The sequence below is a fragment of the Takifugu flavidus genome, chromosome 11 (genome assembly GCF_003711565.1).
Source record: "Takifugu flavidus isolate HTHZ2018 chromosome 11, ASM371156v2, whole genome shotgun sequence".
NCBI classification, from domain to species: domain Eukaryota; kingdom Metazoa; phylum Chordata; class Actinopteri; order Tetraodontiformes; family Tetraodontidae; genus Takifugu; species Takifugu flavidus.
The window spans coordinates 11,475,072-11,487,295 of NC_079530.1; the positions used below are offsets into that span (position 1 = coordinate 11,475,072).

Below are 12,224 nucleotides of genomic sequence, written 5' to 3' on the forward strand. Positions count from 1 at the left end.
CTCGCCTCAGCAGAACCGGCCTGCGCTGGCATTCAAAACATCTGTGCAACCAGATTACCGGTGGGCAAGGCCCCCGGAGCCCTGCCCGCCTGCACCAGCCCCTTTTGAACTGGAGATCCAAATACTCCGGACTTACTGGAATGGCATGTGGCTGCTATTCTGAGAGGGGGCGGGGGGATCCTCCGCTGCCCCCTTTGATATGCACCACTGTGTCCGGAGCAGGCTGGCCTCCTCTTCGCGCTGTGTTCTCCATCCGGGCAAAGAATTCTTCCTCCTCGAAAGTCATTTTTGACGTGAGGCAGACCCAGAACAGGTTTCCAGGGGCTCAGACAGCTTTGTTCTTCCTGAATGGAATCATCTGAGAGCTCAACCCTGCAGTACAGACGCATATGTGGTGCGTTTTCAGACCATCTGATGGGGATTTGATCCATTACGTCAGTATCTGCTGGAGAAACTGGGCAGATTTGTGATCGGGATGTACATGTATCGCCAGCAGAGCCTTCTGGGTGAAAACACTGACACATTATGAGCTTTGGAAGCACACTTCTCATTCCGAAGACACTTTTACGCCAACATTAGCAGACGGAGTCTGTGCCGTTTGGCCACGTGCTTTTTAAAGGTGTTTGAACACCTCATTAAAATTTTTAAAGGTTTATAAATTGAACTCTCAGTTCGTGGACGCGGGTGTGACTCGTTATTGTTCCATTTGTGTCTATAATACCGTTAACACGCAGCGCGCTCTGACGCGAGCGTCTCGTGGATCCTCCAACGTGCGTAATTTGACAACGACCCGCCCTTTGAAGGCGACAATGAAAGGCTTTGGGAAAGGCTAATCCCCTCACGCCATTTGTCTTCACTGAAAGTGTTATTACTCCTTCCTTTAGCAGCACTGAAGAGACCCTGGTGCCGCTGCACGGATGTCAGCGGGAGAGGAAGGACCCCCTGTAACGCGCACCCGGGTGTCTTCCTCTGCGCTGCTGCGCACTGGCGCGCCCACTTCACCTCCGAGGGTCACCGAAATCTGAGAGAGTGATTATTGAGAGCGGTGCGCCTCTTTTTCAGAATCTAGGGGCGTCTTTGTTGGCCACAAACCCTGTTCGTGACGGGGGTAAAAGCTTGCGTAAAGATATAGAAAAGTAAAGGTTAAAAACAAAATGTGTGTGTGTGTGTGTGTGTGTGTGTGTGTGTGGTGTGTGTGTGTGTGTTGGGGGCGGGGGGGGGGGGGGTATAATAAAAACGTGGTGTGTTTAAAGGATGTTTGCTCTTCCAGGGGAATATTTGGGGTAAAAAAAAAACTGGAACGGACATCAGGTTGAGGGACGAAAGAGTTAACCAGGGGGAGGGCGTCTGAAAGGGGCGTATAGTACAAATCCACTTCAAGAGCTCACAACAAGTACAGCGTGTGTTAAAGTGAGCCGTGGTTTGAGTCGTTTCCTCCGGGTGGGGACTCTTTTTCAGTGGGCTCTCAGTCGGTGGAGCCATGGATGAAAACTGTTCGTGAAGCGACCACATCGCTGTGAAAACTTTACTGAGAGGATATTTGCTTTTATTGGGCGACCTGGATATTTAAAAAGAGGTGTCTCATCGAGGTGGAAAAAAATGTGGACAAAACAAGAAATGTGCACACCGGCCGGAGTGGAACTGGAGACTGAGGCGTGAGACTCGCAATGTGGCGGGGGCACCGCGGAGCTGCGACTTTGGCGAACGGAGCGTGTTCATGGTGCGCACTGGAGTCCCGCACTGGCTACACGGTGTTAACTGGAGGATCAGCTATACCAGAATTCATTAACGAAGACAGTCCCAATTAACTCTTACCAGAAAAGACAAATAACCTCCAAATAAAACAAGACATTGGGTCAACAACTAATCAGAAACCATTCGTTTGCACTCGGCTCCGATCATTTTCCCTTCATTATTGCATTTCTGATCCCCGAAGTGGCTCCCAAGTGGTGTTGCGGCTCCACGTCCCCGGCGGATCCGGAGATTGGAGTCTCTGCACCGGGAGGAAGCGGAGTCACCGCTCCGACCACAGCGCAGGCTTCCAAGAGCAGCCGCGTCAAGAGGATGGTGCGACTGGCGGCGGAACTGCTGCTGCTCCTGGGACTTCTTCTCCTCACCTTGCACATCACAGTACTGCGGAGCAGCCCGTTGCCTCAGGGGAATGGGAACGCCAGCTTGGATCAGGACGCGGCGCTTCGAGAGGTGAGTTGCGAAAACTCTGATTTGGCGCGTTCCAGGTGGGGGAAACCTGATCCGAGAGATGACAGCTGATATCTGACCGCACATGGGTCAGATAAAATCCCCAGGAGTCAGTGCCTCAGGTGGGGGATTGATGACATGCACACGGATGTGGAGTCCCCAAGGTGTCCCATGTGGCCCCTGGCCAGAGGGGTGGAAGATGAGCCCCGCCTCCACCTGAGGCCGGTTTGGGGTTAAAAACTGGCTCCAGGCGCCTCTCTGTCACCACCGGCTCCTCGCTGTCACCCAGCTGGGGGGCAGAGTGACCTGAAGCCCGGAAATGAGCCCAAATCTGCACTCAGGAGGTGGAAAAAGGTCACAATCATTTATGACTTGTTTAAGTTTAGTGGCCTATTGTGGTGCAGTTTAGAACCGAGTCTCACTTAAAGTTCATAAAGGAGGCATTTGTCAACATGACACCGCTTTACATGGGTTTAAATGTATAACTGCGGGTTCGACACTCAACGTGAAGGTCTCCGTCTCCGGGAGAGTCTCAAATCCTCACCAAGGACTTCTTATGTGTTAAATACTTCAGCTGCTCGATGTATATTTAGCATGCTACTGAACTACAGGGCTCTAATGCCTCAGTGGTAAATGCTCACCCATGTAAAATCTTTACAATAGCTGACTGGAAATGAATGGAAAGATTTTATTTTTTTACCCATAACACACCACTCTGAAGGTAACTTGATTTATCTCCACTGTCAAAGCCATCACTGACCTGTGTGTGTGTGTGTGTGTGTGTGTGTGCGTGTGTGCAAGCATGGGTTAGATTGGCTATTATGGTATGCAAAGCTACAGAAATATTCCAGGAATTTATCAAGTATTGGTCACAGAGCCCGCCACTAGATTGTGCAGGCTGCTGAGACTGTGAGGCAGCTCCCTCTCAGGAACTGCAGGAAAACCACCTTAGAGGTGCCTTCCATTCCGTGCACCATCAAAACACGGTCCTGGCTGAACCTGCCTCGCCAGGTAGCCACCAAAGAGGGCGATGTCACCTTTTGAGAGGCCTCGTTGAGGCGCTCTGCACCTGGAAGTCTCATTCGCCCATGATGTAAATGTATATTTAACAGTGTTAATTACACACACCCACACACTCATCCTTTAGGACTTTCATAAACATAATACATTACCCAACTCCCTACCCTAACCCAACCATCCCATACCTTCACCTCAACCTAGAACCCTTTGAGGACCAGCCAAAATGTCCTCACTCCCCAAAAATGTCCTCCCTTTGCTAGAATGCATATTTTGGTACTCAGTGTGTAGGAAGTACAAGAAAACACACACATAAACCTACAGACACAGTGTGAGGTGTGTGGCAGGGGAGGGATAGTTTTCACTTCCAGCTACTGAAGGGGAGGGCTGAAAAGCATCTGGCACAATGTGCACTGCCTTCATTTCCTGCCAGCCTCCCTCAGGGGACGGACCCCCGAGGTCCTCCCGATTGAAAATGGAGTCATGCTCCTTTAAGCAGCCCTCACAAAGTGAGAGAGGGGGAAGCAGAAAAAGAAGACGAAGAGATCCTCTTGGGGGCGGGGGGGGGGGGGGGGGTCTGTCTTGTGTGTGCAAGAGTGCATTCATGGCTGTGGAGGCAGCAGGGGTGGATGGATGGTGGGTGACTTCCTGGGAGGCCCCCAGATCAACCAAGGAGGGGCGTCACTCTCGAATAAAAGCGTTGAGGACGCACTAGATGCCGATTTATTTTTAGCGGCTCCAACAATAGTCCCATCGCTGCGTTTCATTGTTGGGCCACGTTTGAAGGCCACGCTTTTGGCACCATTCGGACGTGTTTATCACGGGACAATGATGTTATAGATGAAGCATTGTAAAACCAGTAGAACCAGTAAAAACAGATCTTTGCGCACGTGAAATAATCTGGATCCAATTTTTTACTGATTTTAAGATGGACCGTTTGGATGAGGAGCTACAAACACACAGTTGGAGTTTTTCCACCTCTGCAGCTGCCTGGAGCAGCTGAACCCGTGATAGATCTGAAGAAGTTGTGAGATTCTAAACCACATCGCCACACGCCAACACTGTCGAGATGCTGCAACTGTTTCCCTCTAAACCACTGGAAAAAGTTGGAAGAGTGCAGGAAACAAGACAAATACACAAACGGCTCAAACCTTGGTCCCAGTTAATCACAAGGCTGCAAATGAAGCCTCATTCTCTAAGTTGACTATTATATTTTCATTTCCAATCGTGAAAGAAATTCTGAATTCAGGTACAAATTGCTGCATTCTTCCTGTTTTATGATACCATCAGAAACTAAAGCACAGATCCATTTGCATTAGTGCGAACACAACAATGTTTAACCTAAACGTGTGTTTTCAGAAGGCTCCAGTGGTTCCTGGGAGTAAAGCACGTTCACAAATGTCAAGAGTTAGAGGTGATTTAGAGACGAGATTAAATGAACCACATTGATGCTCGGGTCCGTCAGCTTTTGACACGTGTTACAACGTGGAACAACCACTGAAGATCCAGGATTTGGCTGGACAACCGAGAAGCTATGTGCCCGTCCTCCGGCATTTTGCCTAAATCCTGACACATTTGCGGAGCCATCTGCTTCACTTCAAACCAAATAATGGAGACAGCGGAAAGATTTGAGATGAGGCAAAGTTGAGGAACAGATGCTTTGTGTGTTTTAATCCGCCACATGTGGATTTCTGGGAACGTTATCTCCATAGGCAGGTGAATGAAAACATCCTCGCGGTGAAAAAAAGGGGCAGAATTCTTCGGTGGTTGTGGATTGCGTGGCCGTTGAGAGATTCCTGGCAGCAGGTTTGAATTATTGTAGAGCTACATGTGTGGCCTGCAGTTATTTGCTAATTAGATAAGCTAAAATCTGAGCCAGCCAGCACCTGTTTATTGCAGCAACTGTTGACTGTACTTACGTGGCAGCCGAACCTGGAAGTGTTGCTTCGGGCACATTTACGGTTACAGTGCAGTTATAAAGAGGAGGACCTGGAATGTGAAGTAAGCATGGATGCACATCAAATTAGCCATGGTTGTGCATCATTTAAATGTGCAATAGGACACAGTTAAAAATGTCTAGTGTTATCTACAATCAGGTGCCATGTTTGTACGTGCACGCTCCAGCAATCCGAGACAGCACAGCGAGACTAAAAGGATGCTGTCGGATAGGAGGCTTCACCCACACTTCCCTAGTTACAGTGGTGAGGCTGAATTTTCATTTTGGGGATGACCTATCCCTTTAATTTTAGCTGGGAACCGCAGGCGAAATGCAGAACCACCTTCTGTTTATCCTGAAAATTATGGGTAGCGGAATGATTTTAATTATGGTATCAAGAGTATGGGTGAAAAGAAAGTTTTCCTTGGTGCTAATGCTGAATGGGAGCCTGATGAAGCCCTTTCTTCCATTTGAGTCACACATGCATCCATAATTCTTCTCGCCTCGCTGTGCGACTCCATTTGCCGTGTCCATGTTGTCCCAGAGTGCACCTACGCTGGGCAGAAACGGCCCTGCTGGGGGCTTTTATATCCACCACAATGTGGCTGAGCTAACACTTTGTCTGTGACTGGCCACCGCAGCCGTACAGCGCCGCTCGCCGTGCTCTCTGCCTCCGACTGGCCACAAAAACACTGCGGAGGAAGAAAAAAGAAAAGGAGCAGCAAGATTGATGGCCTGCTTTGATCCTATTCCTGCCACCCCAAAATGGATGATTGCTGGCTACTTATGGCTGTCTGTCCAAGTGAGGAATAATTGTTCCTTCTGTGAATACCTGACAGGAGACATGTGCTTTAACTGTTCATTTGGGACAAATTTACGGTCTCTGTCAAACAAACTCGAGGTTTTTTGGGTTTTTTTTCTGTCTTCATGAAGGCAGACGTAATTATTTTTGCAATGTTTGCTCAGGCTTCTCTGTATAGCTCCAGCACAGGAAACCCTGACACTGCTCTATTCTTCTTGCCAACACCAGAGCCTGCTAAAAATGTCAACATTATATTACTATGGTAAAGAAACAACATATTCTGTGAGTTAAAAGTGGAAAAAAATATATAGTCGGTGTGCAACAGGGACTCTGAATGGAGACTGTGGGGAGGCTATTTTGGTGGGAGACAGGCGCACAACACCGTTTCATTGGCTTTTTGTAGTCAGGAGTGTCTGTCTGTCCACAGGATTAATGACAGAGGTCACAGCCACATGAACCTCTGTCAACATGAGAAATCAATAAAGTTGCTGAGTGCGAGCGGGCGAGCTTGTTTCTATCCTGAATCCAAAACCCACTAACACGATCAACCTTCCTTCTGTCTCTTCAGCAGAACAGTATTAATGTAAAAAGAAGCTCTTCGACCAAACTGGCTCCTGAGGAGCGGAGATCTGGACCAGAACACCGGCTGGCCCACAAACCTTCCACCCTCCCGTGGGCGCAGGGGAGCAGCGTACGCAGGGACAGCCCCGGAGCGTTCCTCCTGGATCTGCACAACTTCCCCGACCTCTCCAAGGCCGACATCAGCCGCCAGAACCCCAACATACAGGTGACCATGTGTGTCCGCGCACACCTGCTAGCGGCGCTTTGATGCATTCTCTCGCTCGTGCGACATGGCTACTCAAGCACAGAGGGCAGGAAGAGCAAACATATAGGAGGAAAACAGCTTGGTGCACATCACCACCCCCTTTTTTCGTCTCCTTTCACACGTCCTGGCTCAGGGCGCTCAAGACAGGCGCTGCATGTCTCACGTCCACTATAGAGGCAGCTCACACAGACACATAACCTCCAGCCCCTGTGCAGAAGGACAGACACCAACATGTGAGGCAAACTCTCGCCTTTGACTCCTCCGGCGACGCAGATGGCCAAGTAACCGCTGCCATGTTCAAATAATTCCCCCGTCTAATCCAGCGAGGAGGTCTTTCTCTTTGAAAGAGCATCGCTGCTAAATCCGGGCACGAACAAAGTGTATTAACATCTCAAGATGTGGGAAGAGAGGGGAGCGACCGATTGAACAAGGGCGTGAGGCTGCGGGAGGGGCGGGGGTGTTGGGGAGGGGGTCTTTGATCCTGGGATTCATCTGGCTTTCATGGTCTGGAGGAGGCCTAAGTAGCCCTTTGAACTCCGTGTTTAGGTGGAGAGAGCCCGAGAGGTGGGAGGGTGACTGTGGGGCAGGGGTGAGCCCCCCCCCATCTGGGAGGCACATGTGTTTGGACAGGAAAGGGGGAGGGTGGCTGTATCATGTGGTGGCTAATCAGAAAAGGCACGCTGATGAAGCAGTTATCTCCAGAACTGCTCCTTGGTTCCTGCTGCGTTAACCGGACTTCTGCTGCCCCACGCAGGTGACCATCGAGGTGGTGGACGGGCTGGAGAGCCACGAGGCGGAGAAAAGCCTCCGCAAGGAGAGGAAGCCCAGCTGGCCCTCTCCCAACTGGAGAAACTGGTGGCCGCACTCACCCTCTTTCCCCGCACGTCACAACGAGGAGCACGACCAGAACTACGGGGGCAACAATGAAGACAGCAACTTCCTCAGGCCCTCGACAGAATGGGAGCGGCGAGGAGGTGGCAAGTCTCCAACCGAATACGGTGAGAGCGATGGACAGCAACCGGCTCTACACGCTCCAATCTGTACATTCACCCCCAGTGAGCGTTCAATGAGGAGTCCGTCCTGCACCAACTTTGCATCTGGCCCATGTTGCCGTGCGCCCACACCAACAGGAGTGCACGTGCTGTGATGGAAATCATTAAAGCCAGTAAATAGTAGCTCCAAAGCAGTGAGGACAAAATTATTTCAAACTGTAGCCCCTGTTTGTCAGGCTTATCATCATGGCCGTTGCTCCGTCACCCTTAATTTCATATCATACAAGGAAGGTGTAATTATCATAATTGAGAACAGCCAGTTTCTGTCAGCCATTGTGGGCCGCTGTTCTCTGCGTGGGGAGCCGACAGATTACTGCCGAGGTTCCTAAAATTCTCTCTGCGTAGCAACTAGCTCAATGGCCACAGTATGCTATGGAAAAGGAAGAGCAGGGGAGCCCGATGGCTATCTGTAGCCATCTCGAAATTCTCATAATGAGGGGCAGATGGTGGGGAGGGGGAAGGAATGGGTATATTAAGGTTTGGATCCCAGCCAGAAATATTTGCAGCCATGTTAATTCTCCTCGTCGATGGCGTGCGGCTTTCAAGATGCGTGCGTTAGTGTGCGGTAGGGGCGGTGGTGGAGCGAGTCGGTCATAGAGCCCAGCATAACTGTTTCCATGTACAGCCATTACAGTGATGTGTTCAAAGATAATTGGAGTTAAAGACTTAAGTCCACCATTTGTTGCCATTTCACTACCTATTTTGAGACCAGCCATTCACAGACGGGCGGCCGCCTGGTGACGCTGTCGGGGCTCTTTAGACTTGGGTTTAATGCACTTCAGCAGAAAATGACAGTTCCTCACCTTTGGGGGCTGCAAAAGTCATTGAGGACAAATGGAGATCCAATCACTGAAACCATCCTCGGAGGTGGTCCCGAAGACTTATGACCACATTCTTTTGGTGGTGAGACGTCAGATTCATGCAGAGTTTTTCATCGTTTCCCACAATCCCCTGTTCAGTCACAAACACGTTCCAGGAATCACACAGTTCCTCCAGTGCTGATGCAGCGTGATCTGATGCAGCCCCACGCTGGGCCCAATGATCAGACCCTGCAGTGGTGAGTCAAGTAGCATCAGGAATGTCTGCAGACATAAATTCAAATTTGAATCTTCCTCTTCACCAGCTCCACAGCTGCACTGGATGTGGACGATACCGTGCATGAATTAGTTTTTCCCTCCAAGGGATTTGCTTTAAGGGCCAAAGTCAAAGAGAACTTTGAGCTCCCCCTCATCCCCTTTCAAGTCCCCCACTTATTATTAGTGAGGCATGCTAACAGGCCTGAGTAAGTTCAGCATGTGGCCTGCATCAGAGCTCAAGATCTCCCCGTGTCTCTCTCTCTTCTAGACTACATGGATGGAGAGGGGGACTGGAGTAACTGGTCGGTATGCAGTGTCACGTGTGGCAATGGAAACCAGAAGCGAACGCGGTCTTGTGGCTACGCTTGCACGGCCACCGAGTCCAGAACCTGCGACATGCCCACCTGCCCAGGTAAGTCTCAGGACAAAAACATTCCTCACCAGTGAGGACGCCCTCATGGACATGTTGTGGATGTCATTATCTAATCACCTGCGCGCTCATCTCTCCTCAGGTATTGAAGACGCCTTCCGGACGGCAGCTACCGAAGTGAGCTTGCTGGCCGGAACCAACGAGTTCAACGCCACGGAGCTGTTTGGTGTCGGTGAGCCTCCGCATACTTCTGTCAATCTTTCATTTCGATGCTCTTCCACGATCATCGGCAGTTCAGCCACCTGGCAGCAGTGTTCCACGGTGCGCTCTGCATTCCTCACGCTTGGTTTGCACTCCTTTATTGGTGCAGATATGACAATGTGCAGCAGGAAGCAGCACAGCAGCACAGCAGCACAGCAGCACAGCAGCACAGCAGCACAGCAGCACAGCCGCGTTCTTAGTCAGCTCAGTTAGAGTTACGCCTGGTAAAAACTCCTCGTTTGTCAGGACGGAGCATTAAATGACCTTCTCGCTCCCTGCAGACACCGACAGCTGTGAGCGCTGGATGAACTGCAAGAGCGACTTTTTGAAAAAGTACATGACCAAGGTGGCGAATGATCTGCCCAGCTGCCCCTGCTCCTACCCCACCGAGGTGGCGTACAGCTCAGCGGACGTGCACGACGTGGTCACGCAGAGGGACTTCCGGTGGAAAGACGCCAGCGGCCCCAAGGAGAAGCTGGAAATATACAAGCCCACGGCGCGCTACTGCATCCGCTCCATGCTGACGCTGGAGTCCACCACGCTGGCAGCGCAGCACTGCTGCTATGACGACGGCATGAAGCTCATCAGCCGCGGAAAAGGGGCCGGGACGCCCAACCTCATCAGCACCGAGTTCTCCGCCGACCTCCATTACAAGGTCGACATTCTGCCTTGGATCATCTGTAAGGGGGACTGGAGCCGCTACCACCAAGCCAGGCCGCCGAACAACGGGCAGAAATGTCCGAATAACCCTCAGGACGAAGACTACTACAAACAGTTTGAGGAAGCCAGAGAGTTCTAGCAGAGCTTGAGGAACTGTTTAAACCTTCAACGATGGTGCTGAAACCATTGTCTCTCCTGTTTTAGGCCCAATAACAGTCATAGACTCTGTGGAAAGACTTTACTCTCTTTAGAACCAACAGAACCAAAAATTCAGAATGCACAAGAAACTTGTTGACCTCACCAAAACCAGAGTTGTTTTTAAAAAAAAATTAAAAATAGAATCTGCCTCCAAAAATAAAATGAAACCCATTAATCACCGGTTGTTCCTCCGACTTAAAGTGAAATCCAAGTCTGTTTTTGCAAAAGGGAACTGTGTCGTTCTAGGAATCCTCGTATTTAGATCGTGTCCGTGTTTTGTTTGGTGAAACCAGGAGACCTGTGGTAATAGAATAATGAGATCCTTCAGGAATGTGTTTGGGGGAGGCAGGGTGATCCGATTTTCTCCCCGTTCCTCCTCCACATTTTCCAGGTTCTCCTGTAAACTTGAGTGTATTTAGCATGCTCATCTTGTCTTATCCTCCCAGTTTAGAACCACGTCCCCCACGTCTCAGAGGCGGACCGTCGCTGTAAAAAACCTGCATTATTTTTGTAAAGTATTTATTAAGCTGTAGCCGCGTCTGAGTTTGGTGTCAGTGATCGTGTGAGATTTCTCAGCCTTTTTCCGAACGCTGTGCTTATTTGTTCCTCAGGTCCGGAATAAATCATTGCAAAGACCTTTTTTTTTAAAAAAAAGAAAAAAAAGCACGGAATGGGCAATTTCTTTGGAGCTATAAAATTATGAATAAATGTTTTAAATGTCTTCGCAGCATGTTTATTCTTCCAAGGCTGTAATTTAACTATTTCATGAGCTCCTTCCAGCGTTGCGGCCTTTTGATGGGATTGCGATATTCCTTCAGAGGAGACGAGAAGGGATAAAGTTCCTTTGAATGTGACTCGGATTCTTTGTCTTTGGCACGGATCCTGGCATTCCTAAGTAATTCCTCAGCGTCCTCTCCGGTGTTGCGGGCCGGGTGCTGCCCGTCCGCTGCGTGGACCTCTGACCGTTCCCCTCCTGGCCGAGCGTTGCGGTTCTTGTCGCACAGAGGAGGCCATTCATGGGCCTCTCATTCCTGCTGCCTTGTGACCGGCGCAGCTGGCTGGAGGTGATTGTCTTCATAATGCAGCAGGCCCCAGCATGTTGGACACCCCCGAGGCGCTGCTTCACTGTTCTCCCGGTCAAGCCCCTCGAACCTTCGCTGATGCCATCTCCTGCCCCGTTAGGACAGCCTCCCCCCCCCCCCACACACACACACCCCCGGTGTCTCATCACAGGCTCCACGTGTCATGAGAGCAGGCCGCTACTCGGGCGCCGCGCTCGCTTCCATCGCCCCTCCGCTGGTTGGTTCCTGGTCGGGCTGCAGGTGGGAGCAACCCCGGCTGACTCTGGCGTGACAAATGGACGAGCGACGCGGCTGCAGTGTTGACCGGCAACTACAGAGCGAGCAGAAATACTCGAGCCGTCCTTGAGCGAGGCTTCTGTGCGTTGCTATTTCCAGGACTTGGCTGTGGCGCGTCCTAAACGATGCGTAGCTCCATATTAGCGGTCCACTGCCGATGAGCCGAAAGGGCTCATTAAGCAACACTAAGATATGATTGCTGGTAGTATGCCTCTATTTCTGTAGCGAGCAGAGCGCCTATCGTGATTTAGAGCCCAACAGGCCCAGTTTTAGGAGCTCCCTACAGGAACCGAGCTAAAAATATGAGAACAATATAAACTTGGACAAGTCAATACTCTATCTGATGAAGATAAATCTCCACCTGCAAGCTTTTCGGTGGAGAAATATCTCCTGCCGTAACCAGCCTTGGTGATTTATTGTCTTTGCTGGAGGGCTTGTAGTTAGTAAATAACTGCCGTGTGCGTTGGCG

At 50.4% G+C, this 12,224-nt stretch overlaps 1 protein-coding gene across 2 annotated transcripts; it reads left to right on the top strand.

The window, feature by feature from the left end:
* Positions 1-1,380: 1,380 nt before the first annotated feature.
* ism1 (isthmin 1) lies at positions 1,381-11,128 on the top strand. Of its 2 annotated transcripts, none has more exons than XM_057047207.1 (6): positions 1,381-2,202; positions 6,526-6,741; positions 7,535-7,778; positions 9,177-9,320; positions 9,421-9,510; positions 9,821-11,128. In XM_057047207.1, exons 1-6 carry the CDS (start codon positions 2,065-2,067, stop codon positions 10,336-10,338), a joined length of 1,350 nt encoding a protein of 449 aa, XP_056903187.1. In that variant the 5' UTR covers positions 1,381-2,064; the 3' UTR covers positions 10,339-11,128. The 2 variants fall into 2 exon arrangements, with proteins under 2 accessions (XP_056903187.1, XP_056903186.1); XM_057047206.1 differs by having other exon boundaries at positions 1,382-2,202; positions 6,523-6,741; positions 9,821-11,127.
* Positions 11,129-12,224: the final 1,096 nt, after the last annotated feature.